The following is a 23,753-nucleotide window of genomic DNA, read 5'->3' as shown; positions in this document are numbered from 1 at the left end:
TGATGAGCAATAAATAATGGACCCTGCTAATGCTCGCGCATGCCTTGTGCCCGGGAATCGAGTGACGATCCTATGTTTTTTTATGGGTAATAAATATTTAATTTTCTAATAGAGTCGAATTATACTATGGAGAATGCCGGTCTGAGGGCCATTTCTATAATCTTACTAGCTACAATATGGATTGATGGAATTCAGGACCTTATAGCCCATTTATGAAACCTGATCTAACGATAGTTTCATAAAACACAGTCAATAGTGTATAAGTATGATGCCTCTAGAAATCATTAACCAATATAAAATCGGTTTAAGTCTAAGTAGAGTGCAATATTCGATATTCACAGAGATAAGCACAAATTCAAATCGTTTTTCCAAGTTATTTGCTTACGATAACTTTCTAGATTGCGAGCGGCTATCTGCACTGAGCAAACATCACCTATCTTTAGCTTAGCCGTAGAACGTAACTGAAAACGTTACTTTGACTATCTTTATAATGTAAAAACTCTATTAATGACGTTGTAAAGTAGAGAAAATTGTATAAAATTATTAGTTATAGATAGTATTATTAGTCAACGGTGTTTAAGTTAAACTTTCAACACTTGGGTGTAGAAGTAACTTAAAGATTCTTAATCGATGCAAAACATAAGATAGGTAGGTTTCAATCTTTCAAGATACCTGTCATATACAAAATTATTTATGCCTAAGTTCAAATTCCTTCAGTCACCGAACATCATTTCATATCAACTGAAATCGTAGCAGTAATCATGAAGTTACATCGTAGTGCGGTGGCTTCAGCGCGTCTCCACCACTCGTCACCTCGGGCTTGTTTTACTTGCACTTGCCGCTAGTGTCACTGTCCTCGGAATATTGATAATTTCGCATTAGCATAATTCGTAGAGACTTATTGTTGATTGTGTGATAGACTTGTGGTGAGCTGTGAGTGCGATTGTGGTCAGAGCTGTTGGAGACATGGATCTCACTCAGGTAGGACTAGATGTAATTTGACTCATCATAATTATATTGTTATGCTGAATGTTTGTCCTGAATTATGAGTTTTTTTTTTGTTCGTACATCAATAATAATAATAATAATTTATTTATTAAACCAATTACGAGGTACAAATGTGTTGAGTATTGCCATCTGAACAAGAATATAATTCTGTATTTCAGAGGACAGACTCTTCCAATTAAGGCACTTATTGGTAATTACAAGCATTAGTACTAGGTATGTAATATTCTTAATATTACTATACTAACATGCAGACTATGCTAAAATTACTGTAAAACATGAGGTAAAACGGGGGATACATTTCAGTAATATTGTTAACACAATTATAAAAATTGATATTTGGAAATATGCAAGTGGAAAAAAATAACTTAGAAAAACATGATTTATAGTACTTAACAATAAGAACTTTACAATTAAAAATGCATAACAAATAAATATAATAAATATACCTTACTAACTGCCGGACTTCTAGTATTAATTCAGTATGGGAATATGTTAGGTCTAAAAGATAATTTACAATGCAATGACATAAGTGAAAAATGCAGTTATTAGGTCAATGTTTATTACCTAATGGGAATGTCATTTTAAACTTTTTTCATTGGTATTCAATGGTTGACACATGATGTCGAACAGATTTTTGATGATTCAACTTAGAAGGGAACAATATTTAAAAACACGTAGTCGAAAGATAGTTCCCTTACCGGTTATGGCGTGAAGTCTGTCGTCTAAACCCGGTACTAAACCCTATCAACAACCATCTTTGATTGCGTTTTATACCAAGGCTAATAGGGCAGAATCTACGAGACGGTTATAGTCAGCTTCATAAGTAGCTAGTTATATACACACAGATTTTTTGCTTACTCAAGTGAGAGTCTCCGTTAAGAAAATGAGTTGATTTGAAGGTTTTCTATGGCATTTTCTCTCTAATTACAGATTTATTAATCCACCCTGTATATGTTGTTGCAAAAGTGGTGTTGCAAGGCTAAAGGGTGAGTCAGGTCGCTATTCTGAACGACTTTAGTTCTGTGAAACTGTCTGGTGATGAAAAAAAGAAAAATTCCCTTACTATGAAATTCACTGCGTTTTTAAGGCCTTTATGATTAAAATTTAAACACATGCTAAACGCAGTCAAGAAGATGTGAACGTCTCAAGGGCGTACCCAGGTAGGAGCAGGGGGGGGGGCAGCTGCCCCCCCCCTAGAAGATAAAATAAACGCAAATTTTCCTTACAAGTGGGAATTACAAACGTGTTACTTACTGTGCGCAATATGAAGTGTTGGAACAGAGTATCTTTTCTTTTTAGTCAGATATTTTGATTTAATCATGGAAGTAGATGAGATATTCTTTTTAACCGACTTCGAAATAAAAAATTATATAATTATAAAGAAACAAAAACCCAACTGCACGGTAAAAAGATGAAAACAAGCCCAATGTTAATGGAAAGTATCGCAGGCGGGGACCAGCAGAGGGTTCATCATTTAGCTGAATGTTACTTAGGTACTTTGTGTGGCGGTCAAGTTGGTCCCCGCCTGCGATACTTTCCATTAACATTGGGGCTTGTTTTCATCTTTTTACCGTGCAGTTGGGTTTTTGTTTCTGCATATTTTTGTAATGTGCTTCACAAGTCCTTTTATTTGATACCCTACACGGCATAGTTGGAAAAATATTATTATTTCGATATATACGAATATGTTAATGTTACTCGTACGTCGCATAGCCTATAACCATCGCGCAATCAATACGCTTCTAACGATACCTCATACATCAAAATCTATCAAGCCGTTTAGGCTACAGGAGGGAACAAAGAAACAGACAAACATACATACATACATACAAACATACAATCGAAAAACATTACCCTCCTCCTTCGGCAGTCGGGTAAAAAGGAGGAGGTTCTCAATTCGTCTGTATGTATGTTTTTTTTTATGTATGTTCACCGATTACTCAGCCATTTATGGACCGATTTTGAAAATTCTTTTTTTGATGTTTTGGGTTGAGCTCAGGGGTGGTCCCATTTTTTTCAAAAAAATTTTCCACTCCTAAGGGTGGGTAAAGGGGTAAAAACAGGGGTATAATTTTCCATTTTGGGCACTCATCAACCGATTCTAATGAAATTTAGAACGTAAATATAATTCTTATAACAAAAAAATATGATGCTGACCTTGAGCTGATCTGATGATGGAAACGGAAGGCAGTCAAGGGAACTCCTCAACGGTATATAGCAACTACCTCGTGTTTAGGCTTGAATGATTCGTATTGACAAGTAGGACTTATTGGTATAATTTGCTTCTTACTTTTGATTGATAATTATTGCAAATAAACTAAAAATAATAAAATAAAATAATAATTAAAAAAAATAAAAACCGACTTCAAAAAACCACTAAAAAGTAAGAAATAATTATAAATATTTAATACTTTTTTGTGATTTTTTGAAGTCGGTTTTTTCAATATCTATAAGTAATGTTTCAATATAACCCGACCGACCATCACCTCGGAACAGGTATGAGCTGCCCCCCCCTAGCTGAAATCCTGGGTACGCCCTTGGAACGTCTAATTATTTTGTCAAAATCTGTTCTATACGACTCTTTAAAGTCTTTAAACATAAAAAGGTTAGTTTAAGTTTACCTCTATCTTTCTTTCTACAGTCTTATGCAATATAGCGATTTAATTTGGTACCTAGAGCCTATAATTAAAGCCGAGTGCATTTTGGTCACATCCGTTTTTTACTTAACACGTAAATAAATAAAATTATTACCTGTTATAATCATATTTGTGATGAGAGGGCAACTTTGATACGATAACTCCAGTCACGCTTACTGACAAAAATACTGATTATACGATAACTGATTCCTCTAATTAAATTACTCAATAAAAAAAAAAAGAAATTAGTCTTTCTTTCAGTCCTGTTACTCGCATGTGGAGCTTATTATACAAATATCTTCTCCACGCTTCTCTATCTTGAGCCAGCTCTTACAGTAGAGTCTCTTCATCTCTTCATCCGCCGCCTCGGATATTCTCCAGCTCTGCAAGCGTCTGCCTCGTCTCCTCCCACCAGACTGTCACTCTCAAGAAACTTCATCAAATTGAGTGTGGTCCCAGTATTCATTGTATGGTCTCCAGGCGGTAGCGCCTTAATGAGATTACTTTCTCCAATATGTTTGTTTGCATTTCGCCCATAATAATATGTCCGCATTCGAAAATTAGTAGTGTATATAAGTGCAGGTACTTTGATATATTGTTTTAATACATATTATTATGCGCCAATCACAATGTCGTAGGTATAATTTCATTAGTTTCATACCTAATAAGTCTTATAACAGAAGGATCATCATCATCGCGACCTATCACGTCCCCACTGCTGGGGCAGGGGTCTCCTTCCAATGAAGGAAGGGTTTTAGGCCTTGTCCACCAGTTAGTCGATATTTTACAGAAACTGAAACATAATTAATATCTGACTGTACTTTAGTAGCTGAGTATTCTTCTAATATAATTATGAAATAATTATTCATCGCTGCAGTGCATTCACTGCATATCAAAATAGATAATAAATTGATTAGTTGCGTACTAATCGATATTATTGTGCCGTTGATGACACTCTAATTTAAGGCTGTAACAAAAGCTAACTAGCGCCAACATGGAAAAAAATCACTCTTAAAAAAAAGTTGAATATACGTCAAATTTTTGAAAAAAATTATAAATAAAGAAAAGTCAATTATACCATTTAAGGATAATCTTATGCATATAATGATACATATATATATAATAGAACCTTGCTTGCATTTAATGTGGATGAATAGCATAGTACCTACCGTGTCTAATGTCAAATACATAGAAAGGCGGTGCATTAGCGGACGAGTTGTGAGTAGGAAGGTGTGGGGCGTCCCGGCGCCCGGTGGCGACCTACATACGCACCTGACGCGTGTTTGCTCACCGATAAATATGCACGTATCGACCGATATCATCGTATTTTCGCACGTCGTCGCCGGCGCCGGAATATTTGTGCAGGTTGTAATTCCACAGATACCGCGCCGTGACACACTTATTCAAAGAAGCCCTTTGCGGTGATAAGTAATGCTGCTATCAAATGATCTTTATGTGGGCTAGTGATTCATGCATGTATAAATAATGGCAATAATTTAAATTCTTTATTAGTTTAGTCGGAAAGCTCTAGATCGCATCCAGTGGCGTGCTTTTGGAGAGGGCTGAGTCTAGCAGTGGACTGCTATAGGTGCTATACATATATGCTGATGATGATGATTAGTTTACTCTGAAGCTGCTAAACGACCATAGTACTGTTTGTCCGTATACGATTTCTTTACAAATGTGATATACCTAGGCGCGCTTCGCATGCCCTTTAAAAGCAAAATTAGGATAATGAAATGATATTAATGAAATTGTACACGTGTTGCCAAAATATTCAAAATAGATGACCGGAAGGGGAGGACAGCAACAACGCGAGCCGGAAACTGGCTTCATAATGGTCGTTCCCAGTCTTGTAGCCATGGGCAATATGGGCATGGTATAGTGTTTTTTAATAGAACTTGAACCTGAGAGAAGTTGTGGCAACTGCAATTGTACTATTTATAATCAATAGCGACAAGGTATGACCCATCTCATCTATCACAAATAATTTGCAATTATAATAACATAATTTTTGCTAAATACGTTTAATACCTTTTACTCTGTTATAAAATTTTCAATGCCATACTAAGCTCTATTTTTCACCGCGCTGGCCATATGAATTAAATGAAAATTTATAACAGGAGTTATTAAAGCACTGTAAATATACGTTACAATTTATTACTCAAATAATGTAGCGCGGACTTAACTTACAATATTTATGAAACAGCTCCTCGTCCGTAACTTTAAAATACTTTTGTTTCTCCATTCCGTGCTCTCCGCAGCGGCGGAATATTGTAACATTCATCACTGAAACTTTCAGAGCCCTACTTTTAGTTCTATTATGACTCTTGCAGTTTCGCCCATAGGGTTGATTTTTGCTAACCTTTGTGTAAAGTCATTGATGTCAGGCCGGCCGAGGCGAGGTGTGCAAGTGGTGTGGTAGTGGTATCTGTGTGTCGCAGGTAGCGCCGAGTTACTGCCGCGGCGCTGCCAACTCGCGTCATGCCGCACTTATCTGCAATGTGCCACACATTACTTGCATTTTGATACATATCATAAGGAGAGATATTAAGTTGATTTGAAGACGAAGTTCATAGTGTAGAGAAGAGCGCACGAAAGGTGCCTGTAAAGTGACGTATCACCTGCACCTGTGCAGCGATTACAAGATGTTCGAACCTTCGTTTACGTTGCGTATCGTCAACTGTCACTGTCAAAATGTAAGGCAAATTTGTTAGTTCCAAAAGTAACTACGTTGGCGCTGTTCTTTTTCCATATGGTTGTGTAGTATCTAAAATTGTATCGAAGTGCCACGTTAGCCCGTGCTATCACGGGCCCTCTGTTCCTTATTTTATTAAACTTTCCTATAATACCTTCGTAGGATTAATCACAGGTCATCTGAATAAAGTGACATTGTTTTTAAATAATGAAATGCTATTTAGTATCATTGGACTGACAATATTTAATACAGTAAATTGCAATGATTTAAAATACTTATTTTTTAAGTTGACTTACTTTGAATTTCGATTGAAATGATGTTCTTGTTGTGATTTTTTTTTATTAGGACATAATATAAAATAACGTATTATTATTATATGTATTATTAAAGTTGAACCAAATCAAAAGTGACATAGGTACTTATCTGACAAAAACTTAACTGTCATTACGCTATCGTTATTTAATCATTACTTTCACACGTGTGGTTATGGCGCGTTCAAATTGACGACTTCATTTGTAAAACGGAAGTCGCACTTGAAATACCAATAACCTGACATTTGCGAAAACGGTCACGCTCTTTATTCAAGGTCGACGGGTTTTAATTGAATTTCGCTCGAGTTCTTGCTGTGTTTATGACTTAAGTTATTGTTGAGAGGAAATAATGGCATTAAAATATGATCTGTTATGCGACGTGCACACGGGGTAAAATATAAGTATAAAAAGCTGTAGTTACGAGGTGCGTGTGTTAGTTATCAATTAGGGGCGCGGTGCGTCAAACGGAGCTCATTTGCATATTTATTGCGACAGGTGCCTGCGCGCGGGTTCCGTGGCTTGATTGTAATATACACCGACATCGTACAGCTACTCCTTATCTAAACACGGCAATGTGGCCGATTCTGAAGCTACTACACAATGTATAACTAGAGCTTTGATTGCCTGAATTCTGGTGTTATAAACTTATAAGTATACAGTTTTTACCACTGTCAGGAAGGTTGGCTCATAATATTGGTTGAACATAATGTAATGTAGCCCTTCATCCGCTAGACATATTTCTCATTTCGTATACAATATTGTGGTAGTTATTGATCTTTAATTTCGTGCAGTTCTGTTGGCAAACATGACTATCATAAAAATACTCCTGTCGAATGTATGGAACCCTCTGTACAAATATTAAACAAAATGCAAAATATGATTCATATCTAAAATGTCGTTTGTTATCACAGATCCGACAATTAGCTGTTCTAAATGGTTCTGATGGGTGATAGATATGGTAATGTGGCAAGATAGGGTAATGCGGCATTATCAAACATTATGCGGACCCACTACTTTATTTAATTACTAACTTTTTACAATACTTTTGTACACAAGTGGGTAGCTTGCCCGTCAGTCATTCTTTAGTAAAGCAAAAATTATTATATTTTTTGCTTTACGACTTACGATTACGAATGTAAGACACACACATAAAGTAGTTAAGTTTATAAGTAGCTTGAGCTGAAAGTAGTCGCACTAACTTTATTTTATGCTGGAGCTATTTGTTTTATGATATTAGATAATATTTTTTCTAACCTCAGACCAACTACAGGTCCTTATCTAGTCAGTCTGAAAAAGCGTCACAAACAAACTGGTCTATTACCTTGCCAGTTTTTTCCCTGCAACATCAAGTATAATGAGGCATTATTTACAAAGCAGGCCCTGAATCAATGCAGTGATCTAGGCCGGTGTCTAGTTATGCTAATATAATCTAGATGTGCCCCCCCTGCCGCTGCGGGGGGCGTGGCTGCGCCGGCGCAGCGCGCTGCTATTGGCCGGGTCTAGCTTTCTATTTCTAACGCTATTGGTACGGCCCAGCCTTGCCTTTAATTATATTAATATTTTCTCTAAAATTATGCAATTCCGTTTTAATAAATGGTAATATCTATTAATAATGAACAGATTTCTATCAGTTTGATTGAAAATAATCATGTTTTACATCCTTTCATATTGTAATTTATAAGGATGGGCTTGACTACTAATTAATACTTTATATAAAACAAAGTTATAAACTAATGATTTAAAATGGGCACCTATAGTGAGCCAAAAATAAGTATAGGGAGACGTAGCCGATAACATCATTTAAATAATATAATATGTGGGGTTGATCTTATACAGATATTTAAAATAAAAAAAATATCAACCTATATTCCTGTAAGCAGAAGCATTAAATAGTTTTTTTAAAGTGAAGTGTTACATATTTTAAACACAGTAAGTAGGTATTACATATTTTAAAATATATCTAAATGCCATTATTTATAAAAAAATATAACTAGTTTCCTTAGATACTTCTCCTGAAGGTAGGTACAACTTTTATGGTGTAAAAAATGTATACTCATTATAAGAGTACCTCCTCGATATCTTTTCATAACTTACCTGTGTGAAGTGTCTGTACGGATCGATAAAGCTTTAACCGCGAATTCCTTGCAAAACCTAATAATTGTTTTTGAAATAAGAACCCATAAATAAAGCTCTCCGGATATCTCGCGCTACTAATTCCTGCAGCTAAACAGTTTGATCGAGCTTCGATTCTCATGTTCAATTAATTCGACCGCTATCTGATGAGAGCTAGGGCTGGCTTCACCGCGACGCGAAAAAATTCCCAATAGTGGCGCTTATATTATATGGGATGGCCTCCTGTCCCCTGTGCCGACAAGGAAGGCTGAGGACTGAAACTGCACTGCTGAAACGAGTGCTGGACATAGGCTCCTTCCAAGACGGAGAGCTGCTTACCTAAATAATCCTAATACACTCACGGGCAATGAAAAGGTTCCACTGAGAAAAGCACCAAATTACTCCTAAACTGAAAAGGCTAACTTAATGACGCCTTCTGAAACTTTGATGTATGATCTCGAGCATTCTGGATTCATGGACAAAAATGGCTCTCGCTACAGAGGCCTGAAAGATAAAGTACAGACGTGAATGTCGTGTTGTTTATAGCACTACAATTGCGAATTAACATATAATTATTTCAATTGCAGATAGTAAATTTAATATTCTGTTAGTTTCTACAGTTATAAGTAAATCTGCGTTTTATTCTCGTTGACGTTCGTAGACGGTCGAATGGCGTAGTGGTCAGTGGCCCTGACTGCTATGCTGAAGGTCCCGGGTTCGATTCCCGGCTGGGGCAGATATTTGTTTAAAGACAAATATTTGTACTCGGGTCTTGGGTGTTGATATTTATATTTAATATGTATCTATCTATGTATTTGTGTAGATATATCAGCTGTCCGATACCCATAACACAGGCTCTGCCTAGCTTGGGGTCGGATGACCGTGTGTGAGATGTCCCCAAAAAAAAAAAAAAAAAAATTCTCGTTGGAAAACGTACCGTACAGCGTACGCTATTGTCCTTGTAAATAATAATAATACATATGTAGTTGGCTAGGAATTCAGTACAGTAACCTAACCGTTATACCAATAAACATTGCTTCTACTACCAGCGATCCGATCATAAGGCTACCAAGCCTTTTCATGGTCCTTCGAGCCGGATCCAGTTGGATGTGGTCACTGACCACACCACCCTAGTAGAGCCTCTAACTTTTGTGTCAGTAATAATAATACCTTTCATATTTTTGTAAAGATTTTCGTCTAGTACATTTATATCGTGTCCCATCCCTAATGCTAACGAGTGCGCGTGCGCTGATCAATTGGTAAACGACTGCAGCGCTAATACAATTGATACTAATGTCCTCGCCGAACCCCTATTCCCTTATTGATGTACTCACTTACATCATTGTTGCATTTTAAAGAGTTACTTGGTTGAATTTATTAGTTTATGGGCACCGTTTATAGTCATCTACGTTGTTAGTGCGTTAAAGCTTTCAATTACTTAAATATTTTAAAAAAACTTCCTCAGCCACTCTCTTAGGTTTTTTTAAAGTGGTAGCTAGGTATCATTTTAAATTAAGTCCCTAGTCGGTCAAGATTACGAGCTTTGATTTAATTCCACGAAAATTGTAATTTGTAGATAGCTACCACGACTGGCCACATACACAGTATAATATCGACACAGGCCACCCTCGACTAAACTATAATAATAAATAATCTCGTATTATTATTATCAATACACAATCGAGAGCCTTTATGTCAACATAAACCTCACAAACTATAATTATGCAAAAGCGTAGTCTGGTGTGCATGCAGCAAGATACAGGCCACCAGTGGCGCAACTTCGCACCATGTGAAATCACATGTATACCTACATTCGGTAAAATCGCAATACTTATAAGTTTATGTAGAGGTGTGAATTGTGCATAACCATCTCATCAACACTTGAGATATGTCACGCCCATCATAATGAATTGATGATAATAATGGGAGTTAAATTAATACTCATGGGTATGAACAGAAGATTTTTGGTTGTCATTGTTGTTACTAGCCATAGTAATAACTTGAAATGATTACCTATCATGTTTAGACTGAAATGTGAGAAGTTCCTGTACTGCCTGCGCTTGCAGCATCGTCCGGGAGGTACTGTAATGGCGGCCTGCCTCGACACATGCTAATATTGATAAGTTTACTACTGACATGCTTATTGCAGTGCACAACTGCACAGATTCCCTCTGTTCACGGCAGAGCTTTTGTTTCATCTCCACTGTTCCGAGCAGCAGACAAAAAACAATTAGAAGCTCATTTCGCAATCGAAACACAAATCCGAGTTTCCGTGAATGTTCGACATTCCGTAGGTTCACCGCGGCGGCGGGCAACTATGTGCCTAATTCTGCGGAATACAGTATATTGTTTTTGTGCTTGAGCGGTGAGGGCTCGCGCCGCGCCCGGGTCCAGCCGCCGCCGCGCCCACCGGCACCGCGCTGCCACTCCACGTCATCTGACTCATTGTTAAAGTTTTTCTTTCTGCTATCTCTACCGCAACATGAGTCGAATCTGACATGTAGGTTCCTACTCGTAACTTAACCCTTTTAAAAATACATATTAATTGAACTTTTCATAAACTTCCCTGTAAGTACCTATAAAAATTTTGGCTAAGCTAGACCATAGCATTATATTGATTTATGATTTACAACGACGTCGTGGCGGGCTCAGGAGCGCGTTGCCGCGGGCGCGGACATTCAAATTGTACCTTGTGTGGACCAGTAGCAAATTACATATTTTATGCCTACAAATATTGTTATTATTACATCTTTCAGCATATTTTGAACTTACACACAAGGGAAAAGTGCCAAACTAACATAACTTCGACTTTGCGACAGGGGTTCAGTTCTTATGAACTTAATGTAGGTATCTGTTGTGTGACCGCCTTGTATTTTATGAAAGCTTCTGGTTTTTTCCTGATAGCAAAACTTTTGTATAACACCCGGACAGTCAGTACTGCATAATTTGCATATAGCGCGGGCTCTCGCGAGTGTCCACGCGGCGGGTCCGGTCCCCAGAACTGTCCCGGAGAGCCACCACATGCCGGCCGCGGGCTACCCGTGACCCGCATACATAGCCCTCTTAATTAGACTCATCCTCAGAATCTCGGAATTTCACTACCTTTATGGTTTTCTTTATATGCTAAGAATTACCATCAAATTACGACAAGGTTTTCAACCACCATTCTATTGTAAAAGATTAGGATATTGTCAGATGCATGCATTTTATAGTAGTATGTATTATACTTAAGTATAGTATAGCGAATGTAATGCCAATGATACACAATGCAGAAGCATATTTTAGAGATATTTAATAAGTTGCATTCGAAGATATCGTCGGCCATATTAAACGATCGTTTAAAATTCCAATAATATTCATCGCATATCGAACTCCTTCTGTGAGAGTTATTAATAGTAATTACAGAGCTATCGTCAGTGTCGGCGAGCTCGGCCGTCTCGCGTGCAGGCGGCAGGCAGAGCAGCGAGCAACATCAGCTCACGTACAGTCTTATAACGTCAAATTGTAACTACATACTCTACATACTATGAATACATCATGTTTGCCAAAATAGTATGTAAATGCTTATGTAACACCCTATCTTATGTGTCCCCGTAAATAAACATATAAATGCCTTCTAAATAATTAAAAGTCTAACCCTAATCTATGGATCATTAGCACAATATTGAAACTGTCTGATTGACCGAGGCCACAACTATTAGAATTAATTAATTGCGATTCCGCGCCAATGGCTGCACATAAATACAGTTTTTACTCGATCTGTCAATCAAATATGTTACTATAATGTAGTCGGGCAGTTAGTTCTGTAAACATTATACCAGTGGGGTGTTGTACTGAATATGTTGTTGTATTACCTAGTGCTAATTTACATTTTTGCCAAGAACATTGACAATAATCGATAATGTCGGGTCAGTGATATTGTGTGGTCCCTCCTGTCTAATATTGTTCCAATAAGCATCTCCACGAACAATCAAAATAACGGTCAAACCTGGTACTTATCCAGTAATGAGTGATTGATTAAGAGTTCTCGAGTAAGTCTCTGCCTAGTGAATATAATGGAATAATGATAGCTTGGAGAGTTTGGGTCCAGTGAAAGGATTGACCCGGCGGAGCATGTTTGCGCTGCGCATCGCGTGCCGCCGCCGCCATTAAACAATACAATAATCATATTAATCACAGCGCAGCGGCCGCGCACACCAGCACACACCACCACCTACAGGGATACTCGCTTCATACTGTCCAGATGACAGATATGCTCTTTTAAGGTAGGCAAAATATAGGCAAACTAGATTTACTTCATCAGTTGGTAGTTGGTAACTTCCTCATTATTACGACCCATCTATCTTCTATCGTGGACAAAATTACCATCATATTGCACGGCTCATCATGAGATGAATATCGGGGCGATCCAGAGAACGTTCCCCGTCGTATGACTGTGCCCTTTATCTGTTTAACTTTATCGAGCAGGTAATTACGCAGTATCCGACCGGCAGGCTCGTGTCGGTGTGCTATCGGACGACTGATCTTCCACTGATGATACTGAGAAAAACTGAGGATAACGTAACCTATGTGTATGGGTGTGGTATAGGTAGTATTATATTTATAATTTAACCTGACAGCTGACTATGTCATAAGTCCGTAGTCAGTATCAAATATTATGCATCCAACCTAATATATGGACCACGCTAAAAATAGCTGGGTTTACGCTCCCAAGGCGACTCTGGACAACCGGACACGGCCAAACTGGAGAGTTGCGGATGGAAGGTGACTGCGGGGTTGAGAAGGGATCGCCAGACCATGGACCACATCATCCAGGCGTGCCTTGGCATAAGGTTCCCTACACCATGGACCACATAATTCGGGGATCCTGGCAGGGGTTCCCAGGTAATGTACAAATTGTGATATTTTTCTCCTATATCCCGAAAATCACGATATTGAATGATTAAAAAATCGAAAGTTAACGGGCAATATAATTATTACAAACCCCATGAGATCGAAACCTAAAGATAGGTGCGACGACGAGCAAAGCGAGGAGGAGCGTGTTAGGTGCACATATGTTCATCAAAACCAAAGCGGAGCGTTTTCCAAACAGCGGAAACAATACAAGGCACCAGTTTGCGTTATAGTGAGACGCTCCGTCAAAGTTAAAGCCAATCAAATATTATTTCTTTTTATAAACCTATTATTAGGCTATTCAAGATTTGGCCATACCATTATTAGGCTAAACAAGATAATGCGAAATAACTTTTTACTAATCGAGATTTATGCCATACGATTTTCGGCGAAACGAGACTTTGACCAAACGTTACTATGTAATACGAGATTAGGCAAATAAATCTTAGGCCAAAAAAGGTAGAACCTCCTGGCAGAAGGTTTTCTGGTGACCCCACCGACCTATTCCCCTGACCGAATAAGCAGAAAAATGGCTGAAGAATGTGCCCATTTCCCTGTGAGCGGCTGAGGACTTAAACGATGTAATCCTGCTTTGGTCATGTATGTAGGAATTAGTTACTTCAGGCGACTAATTTCATGATAACAGTCACACTATTGCTATGGCTCCCAATTCTCATGTGCGTACTTGCGTATATTTTCAGTCAATGAATCACTCTAGACTCTAGACTCTCTAGACTAGAGGCTCCGTGCTGGTGTCGGTCGCTGATGCCGGCTATGAGGCGCCACTCGTGCTTAGAGATCAATCGGTACGTTGAATGTCATGAAATAGAGTGGTTAGCGTAGCGGCAGCAGCGCTTCACAACATAGTTTGTAGAAAAATGAGGTGTTATAGTTTAACGTATTAGTGTATCAGTTTCTCGGTCTGTAGTAGCGTAGCTCCCAAAAGGCTGAACCGATGTTCGATTTGTTCTTTTTATTCTTTAAGCTAGAGCAACCCTGCCGGCTTTTGCGGCGGCGGCGGCGGCGGTCGCGGCGGGTGCTTTATGGTTATTAAAGTAAATCCAATCAGCGGCGCGCAGGGCTGGCTGCTCGCGCCGCCGCTATTTATTACTTATGCTTAATTGAAATTTGCATGCGTATTGTGCACGTGCATTCAGACTTCTCAGCATAGACTGCTGTGCCGAAGCAGTTATTCAAACCGATTCCCAGCTGGGCACCTACATATTTGTTTTGGTGCGGGTAGGTATATATTGGACATGCATTAAGGTGCAATAAGATCTCCTCACCGGTCATAGGTAAATAGGCGCAGCAATCCCTCTCTACACACCTACACTAGGTTTTATTATATTATTTCATTGCTGATACCTTTAATATTGAAAAATATTATTTAATGTGTCGTACATTCATTTATTTTAAGAAACCTCCAAAAACTCATATTGGATAAAAACAATCGAAATAAAATGATATTTATAAACGAACTGGTTGATGCTCATGATCTTGTAAACGTTCAATCAACACCCACTCGACTCCACCTGTGAACATACCACTTTGCTGCTTTATGCAAAAACACCTGTCATCAGGGGACTTACAACTTACAGCCGGCCGGTTTCATAAACAAATAATGATGCATCAGATAATGACCCGGCGTCGGCCCCGCGCGGCCGCACCGCACACCCCTGTGCGGAGCAGCAAGCTCGTAATAGTTGCAGGAGGGTTACTCTATACTGGTGAAAAACTAACGAATGAAAGCTGCCGTGAAATGGCCACGTTTAGTACAATGACATAGAGTCGTGGCTCGCGCTACAGCTCTCTGAAACTTTGTTTTTTGTCACATAGAGTGACCCTCCAGACGCAACGAGTTGACTACATAATGACGTGGTCTATACTGCAGCCATACTGCAGCGCTCTTTGCATAAACCACGCTACATAATAACACCACTTGCCAGATTGTTCTGATAACTAAAGTGTTGCCGGTTTCGAACATAGCCTCGCTCGCTGGCCTCTGATGTGTTGCAGCCTGTTGTTGTTTTGTTCCATCAGCGGCTGCGTTTTGTAGTAGAGATATTTAATGCCTATTTTACGGTTTGGGCGATACTTTTCGTGTGTTTATTATTATATCTGTTAATGAACTTTATTGCCTTATTGTTATTTTTCAATGTCTGCTTCAAGATTTTCAACGTAAATCTTTCTCATTTACAAGCATAAAAATACAATCAAACTAAATCGCACGAAAATTGCCATAATGCGCTTAATACTGATCCCGAGTCGCATTGATGAAATGCAACCGCTCATTAGGATCAATTCTGTCGTCCGCCGCCCCGCGCCCCGCACCGCCCCCCTCCCGTCCCCGCTCCGCTCCGCTCCGCGCCGCTCGCTGTACGCAAATCGCCAGCCGAGGCCGCTCCGACCGAATAATTGCACCCACCGCCGCCATTACACCAACTACACACAATTACTGCCCATCACCGCATTATGAATAACTGCTATCAGATCCGATATTATCCTTCGATGTCTATTGCTGCTGATCGAAGCTCTTTCAAGAAGCTTGCAGTGCTTTGTTGTTAGACTATATAAACACATACCTTATACACGACAGCAGCAGCAGGGAAAAGTGTTCCATATAGAAAATCACAATTCATGAAAAAACGTATTTGAATTGAACACAGAAAAGACGGACACACCTTATACTAACCGTACCTCTGGAGAGGAAGAGATGCATTAAGCTTAAATTGAAAAATACCGGTTAATATGTTATGGAGCAAGAAAAGAGAAGAGAAATCAGCATTCAGAAAACAATACATTTAATCAGAAATGTCCGGAGGAGCAATGTACCGGGTGCGTGCGGGGCCGGGGCGGCCATCGATCGCGCTCATTACAATATTAATCAAACTGCAGCGACCCGCGCCGCCGAGGCCAGGGGGGTCACTCTACACTGACGAAAAACGAGTGGTGTCGCGCAATCGGCACGTTACAAGGAGAAAAAGCGCTGGCTCGCGCAGCAAACTTCCTTTTTCGTCAAACAGAGTAACCCCAGGGACGGACCGCATCCACTATAAGAGTACTGAAACTTTATGCAGCTCCCATCAGAGGTCTTTCTATTGTACAGTCATTTTTTTTCGTATGTGTTTACTTCCACAGGTTTATGTGTATAGCATTGCCCAAGCCCATTGCCAAACACTGACGACACATTAAAATGAAAGAAACTGTACTTATGTGATACCTATATATTTTTAGTTTGTCGAGCTTCATACATTTATCAACGTTATATGTCATACATCATCAATATTACTTATATGTAGGTATACGTTTTACATATAATATGGGGATCTACAAAATAAAATTAGACATATGTACGAAACGCTATTTGTCGATCAAAAAATCGATCGTTTAGAAAAAGACATTGCCAAAACAATGAAACTCCCGCCAATGTAGAGTGTTTTGAACAAACCTGTACAATCCCTATGACCAATGAGGATTAATATGGATCCCAAGTTGCGTAATGCTAATTATGGGTTGGCCGGGTCCGTCTGCGGACAAATGATAGAGTACCGTCGCAGGCCGTCCGGGGCACGGCGGCGGCGGCGGCGGCGGCGGAAGCGCCACGGCACTATTCGGACACGTAATTGTTGGCTTCGTTGTTTGTATTGTGCTCTATTTTGTATGAATATGGACAGATATCTACTAATTATTTATCATTACTCTTGTGCTCAAAGATGGTATTTATGTGGGTAGTAAAAATGCTTACGTTGTTATGAATTGTAAAACTTTACTATGTCAGTTAGCTTTTATTCGGTACCAAATTGCAGTTCAATAAGGTCACCCCTTTTTATGATTTTTTTTCCTTGATAGTTGATTAAATTACTGAAGATATACCTTATACCAAAAATAAGTATAGTTATATTCGTCGAAGTCCATTACGTCTGTAATGATAATGGTCCACGGCGCTGCGGCAACTTGCATATCATCAAAATTTGTGAGTTTCTCACGAGATGGCATGTTGCACGTCATGCTCCTACCTGTCGCCGAGCGAGCGACCTTGCGGCCCCGGCGGGGGGCGCGGGGGACGCGGGGGCCGCGGGGGGTGAGGGGGCGCGGGGCCCGGCACGTCGTGTGATCTGCATAGTAATCAGTCGCAATTTGAGAACAATTTCGTTAATACCACGGCTGCCCGCTCCGACGGATTAACTACAATGCAAAAGATAACTCGGACATAATTCATATTAAAATCCAGCCATACCATAATATCGATGAATGATAATTATGAATACGTGGACTTGTTCAGACAAATGATATTTTGGTAAGTAAGACAAGGAAGCATTGATAACAAAGCGGAAACGGAGACTATGGTTAAGTTAATCCGGTGTTTAAATTGATATTGAGGTCGCATCGCAACGTTCTTGCTCATGCATATCATATTAATAATACAATCCATATCACGGCGCACCTGCAAGCGTTCCTAGAACTTCTATTTAAATTAGAGTAGGTACCTGCAGAATACGTGGACGATAAGTTATCGGCCGGTGTACACCGCTGGGCTTGGCTATTTGCTTTTCTCTTATCTGTTTATTCTACATTTCACTGCAAATTATATGTTATAGTAAAATGTATTCCCTATTTAATTAAACTTACAATCGTGACACTGCCAACATGCTATCATAATGATAATGAGCTAAGATAAAAAATATGCTGCAGTTCAGGCTACTAATCCTTTTTCGACCACTTTCCCACTTTTAGGTATTAATTTTACTAAATCTTTTCCATCCAATCCACTACAGCCCTGTAAACTGTATAGTTTCATCTTAAAAGGCACAGACAGGTAAAATATGGACATGCATAGTTGTATCCACAACGAAGTTATAGAAGGGTCGGAAAGGTTATTAATATTATTATTCATGCTACTTATACATAGACAATTCATAGGCCGAGCTCAACAAGCATCACTCTGGTTGGTGGTGGTTTACTTGTCTAAGCTCATGCCTCATAGCTCTACATCACGTTGACAAGGTTCTACCTCATAGATCTCATATACTTTATACTTTATACATGTACCTAAGTGAGCAATAACTCCGGTACACACCCGATACGGACAAAGATTACATGTGATTACAATACATATTTACATTTGCAACAATAATTATAACATTATAAATTGCCTTATTTGGTTAGTTAATATAGGAAGATTTTTTATGTAAAGTATTAGTATAATGATGACAACCTTGCTGTGCGAACGCAGAGGAATGCCGATATGTTGGAATAGATTACTAAAGTATAAATATTACTCACATGTAATACAACAGGTAATATTTTTAATCAAATACGATTCCATAATGTAATCGTATTTGTAGTAAGTACCTATGTATTAATAGGAAACTGTGACACCATACCCTCAAATTTATCTTACTGACTGTTCCTAATGAAGCAGAAACAAAATCCTTATAATTATGTATAAATTGTTGTAACAATAATATATCTTTTTTCAATCCGATTGTAAGAATGTGCCGTCTGTATAATGACTTTGCCTGCTCTAAAGATTGTGATGTTGATGTCTTCGATCCAAGAGTATATAAATTTAAAACGCTAGTTCGAAGCTTAAAACTTGAATAATTACTTGTAAAATATAAATTTACTATTATTTAATTTTGTATAAGCATTGCTGCTGTATACTTATAAACTTGTGTTAGCTAAAGATTTTCATGATGTGTATACATACCTAGGTAGTTAATCTAGTTCTTAATTATATTTATGAATACCTCTTCTCATGTTACGATTTATTGCTGTTTTGTGTACCATATTGTTAAATAAAATAAAAAAATAAAAATAAATAAATAAAACAAGTAAATTTGCCTAACAACGAAAAAAGTCTACATACTATGTACGAGTATAGAAGTACGTAAGTAAGTACGAGTATACCTATATCCTGTTTAAAATCTACCTTTCCTATTAGGTAGGGCTGAACCAGTAGACCTACAAATATATGTGGCATGTGGCTCCATAGTTTAAAAAAAATATTATTACTTACTACATGAAAATAGATAATAATCATCTTCTTAAACACTTTATAATTATAAATAAATTTCATGAAAGCAGAACAAAGCCTGGACGCGTGGTTGCATAACAGTAAGTAACCGGCGCAATGACAGGCGCGGGGGAGATAAGCGCGTCGTGCCGGGGGCCGGGGGGCGCGCGGGGGCCGGGGCGGGGGCGCGGGGGGCGGGCGGCGTGCGCGCGGCATCAGATAGCGCTGACCCACAGCCGCCGGCGAGGCCGCCACCTGACTTATGACGCCCGGGAACATCATCTGGATTACTCCGTGAACCTCCATGCTTCATTTGGGTATTTCGGTCAGGTGTAAGTTGTTGAGTCTCCTCACTCTTTGCCTTCTTGCCTTACCTAATAACTAGGTACTTACTTACTTTGTTTCCTTTTTTATGGTGCCTAATAAATTACGGCTCTTTAATTCCCTAGTGTATCATAAGATAGCTATCCATTTGTAGAGACATAATTTTATTGGCAATGCAGATATGAAAATTGTAATGCTTCTGGCATAAAATAAAACAATATTATGTAATGAACCTCTACAGTACATTAATAAAAAAAAAATTGCCTGAAGACTTTATAATTTTCATACCAAGGTCAATTCGGAGATGCACTTAGGAACTTATATCTCTCATTCCATTTCCATGACTCAAAGAAATATCTCAGCCTATTGTAGTCGTGCCATTCCCGAGTAAGTAGCAGGCGGAACGAAAACGTGATGAAAGTTTCAAAGCTAGGAAATCGAGGCATAAACTAACCAACTCATAACCGTAAAATTTAAATCTCGAACCGCCTCTATTTCGGGTTCAGCGCTGCGCTCGCCTCAACTAACCGAGAGAATCCTTTTTTGTTTTCAAGATCGTAAACTTGGGATCCTGCAAATAATTTACTACCGATCTTGATTACGGTTATAATACTAAGTTGAACTTTCGTCTAGGCCACGGGCTATAGGTTTTGTTAATATCTAGTTTTATTGTTTAGCCCCGGGGCAGCGCGGCCGGCAGCGGCGGCGGCGGCGGCGGGGCGCGGGGGCACGTTCCCGCGCGCCTTAATAAATAAATTTAACTAGATTATCAGCGGCCGCCGCCGGTATGTAGCCGTCCCCGGCAGCGAGCGAGGTTCAGGCAACCGTTCTAGCTGCCGGGATTATCGTAAAATGCTATGCTGTAATTGTAATAGGCCTCATGTTTATTTCAATTGAAGACTTTCAACTATTTTAGCAATATTAAGTATTTCTTCCAAGTATTATAATAAAGACTCATCGCAAAATAGCTATGCCCGCAGAATATTATATTTTGCTGCATACAAATATAGGTTGCAGGCAGCATATTGTCACAGGTTGGGATTTAGTTAAATTTATATTCTTCAGCAATTTTGAATAGCTTAGCTATAAATTATTAACACAATAACCATGCGCTGAAACAACTATTTTTAAGTGCGACATGGAATGACCATATATGTACTTGTCTAAATAAAAAAAAAATGGCTCACCTCAATATAATTTAGCCAGCTACATACCGCGGCGCGGCGGCGGCAGGCGCAGCGAGAGCGGGCAGCAATATTCAAACTCTTGCGCATGGTTTATGGTCCCTCGCGCCACACGCAATTACAGCCCGCGCCGCCCGCGTGAGAACCCGGGGTTAACGCCTGCTGCCGCCAGGACCTGCTGAAACTGGAGCATGGAATGAAAAACCTACTTTCTGATAAGATGATTTAGAAGGTTCGAGCAATGAAAACTACAAACAAATTTACCTTTGTAGCGCTGACGCTGTGCCGCATTTGTACCGCTACAGTTGGTGACGATGTGCGAACTAGAGCCAAATGGGAACTAGACAACCGAGTCTTCTCTATTTACGATTATAAACACTGTTTTAATAACATTTTAATGCCGAGGTTCCTTCGCAGCCGCCGCCAGCGCCGGCACCGACGCTTCCCGGTAAACACATTCTCGAGCCTTCGGACATCAGGGTCTCACACGCCGTTAAAAGCAATAACTACTAAGAATAAATGTCTTACTCAGCTTCGTCCTGGGGTCAATAAAAAACTGCACATTATCGACAATTAGTCTTGCTATAAAGTTTTATAGTTCACGCACAGCTAGCGGCGTACCTTGTTGATCCTTCGTTTTATTACCATTACTTATAGTTATAGAAAGACTTGTATGGTCACCAGCTCTGCGATCCTGTGTCTTCACTGTTGGAGGATAGCTGCATGGTGGATGATCTTATTGTCTTCAACTAAACTATAACTATAATCGTAATCATCAGTCAGCCCGCTACTGTCAAAGGCCATTCCAAGAAGCACCACAACACTCTGTCCTTAACTCCTTCATACAGCCTCTACGGGCTCAGATCTAAGACTGTTGGTTGGTGGAAGCGGGCCAAAAGGGGTCCCGTAGTTCCGTGTTATTCTTGGTGGACGGTGATCGGTTCTTCGGCAGACATATAACCGCACTGAATAACCTGATATGTGCATGTTAATAGTTGTTTATGTTCATTTCTCGATGAAAAGAAAATAAAAGCTCAAAGCGACTGCACAACATAACATTTAATAACATGAACAATGTATGTGTAGCATTTGTTTAACGCTAAACACGGTGAGCTTAAGCATACTTACTGGTTTAATTATTCCTGGACAGTGGACGTTTGCTCCAGCTTCTCTGTGCAAGTATGCGGTGGCTCGGCTCAAGTATTCATCGCTTATTTCAATGCCAATTTATGCAACAAGAAGCGCCGCGCACAAAGGCCCAGCAAAAACTGCCGCCGATACACTTAAATCAGTCGGAGGCAAATGACAGGCGGCGATTACCCGCAATTAAACTCAACGACGAATTGGGCCGACGGGTGCGGGGCAGGGAGGGGACGAGGGGGGGGGGAGTACAAAAACTGGAGCCTCTCGTACAGCCGCGCCGTGGCGGGAATGAATGATGCAAGTGCGCCGCTGTAGTCAATGAGAATTAATTCAATTTCGGACCTGTGTGCCAGCGCCCAGTTTCATTCCTGCATACCAATCTATATAGGTACCAGTTACTGAAGCAGTTACAGGATTCACACAAAAGCAGTTCAGATAAAGATCTGCTTTGTGTTATGGTTAATTTAGCAAAAAACCTCCGTAATTAGGAACCAATCGATCATACGATAACATTCCTGAAACCTGACGAAATGTCAACTAAACGTTTATAAACCTATTAAACTGCAATTAAAATCATAATCTGAAAAACTACATCGGATAAGATCTGTTCGTTTTCCCGGCGACGGGCGGCGGGCGGCGGCGGCGGGGGCGGGGAGGTGGCATTTCCTCCATTACCATGCGTGAGGTTTTTGCGCGCGACGATTACGCGCATCAGTATGCACGCGGCAGACATCTGAATAATCCCGTCCCTCCCCCCGCGCCCCGCGCCCCCCGCACCCCGCCCGTGGGAGCCGCTTCTAATCACAGGTGCATGAGGACTTTCTGCACGTCATTATTGAGATAACTGCTTCTGAACTATGCCGACACTCCTTGCTCATACATAATGGAACGTGCTTCAGGAAAACGCAATAAAGGAGCTGATTCCAGCTGTGTCAAGTGGGTGTTGCTCGGAGTGCGATAGATTCCGCAATGAAGAACAATGCAACAAAAAAATCTGTATTTTTTTAAATCTGGAGATAATCTGTTTAGCTCCGTCTTGGTTTTAACTTGAAGTGACGAGTGGCGGACAGTTGCCTCCCTCATTTGCAATTACAAGGCCTGGCGGAGCTAATATGCTGATGGATTCAAATGAGTGTTGCACAATTGGGAATGCAAAACAAACAGCGGCCAAAAAGCATTCTCGAGCCGAAGCGCATATCTGCAGCGGCGACATAATGACAAATGAATATTTCATTTATTCAAAGCGGAGCTGCGACGAGCCACTGAATGGAGCAAAAACTGGCACATTCAAAGCAGTAGTGCAGCCAGGGCCGGCTTTAGTGCAGCCAGGGACGTCTCTAGTGCGTCCAGGTGAGCCCGATAGGGGGCGCACTAGTGCTGCCAGGGCCGGCTCTAGTGCCTCCAGGGGGCTCGCGAGGGGGCGCAGTA

At 39.9% G+C, this 23,753-nt stretch overlaps 1 protein-coding gene across 3 annotated transcripts in view; it reads left to right on the top strand.

Moving 5' to 3' along the window:
• Positions 1 to 793: 793 nt before the first annotated feature.
• The window catches only part of LOC119693961 (protein nubbin), a 125,058-nt gene continuing 102,098 nt past the window's right edge, over positions 794 to 23,753 (top strand). For all 3 annotated transcript variants that reach the window (XM_048624801.1, XM_048624800.1, XM_048624799.1), the window contains exon 1: positions 794 to 981. In XM_048624801.1, the coding sequence (XP_048480758.1) occupies positions 967 to 981 (15 nt within the window). In that variant the 5' untranslated portion in view covers positions 794 to 966. The remainder of the gene's footprint in view (positions 982 to 23,753) is intronic.

This window comes from Plutella xylostella, chromosome 12, assembly GCF_932276165.1.
Source record: "Plutella xylostella chromosome 12, ilPluXylo3.1, whole genome shotgun sequence".
NCBI lineage: Eukaryota > Metazoa > Arthropoda > Insecta > Lepidoptera > Plutellidae > Plutella > Plutella xylostella.
This window is presented reverse-complemented; position numbering and strand designations above follow the sequence as displayed.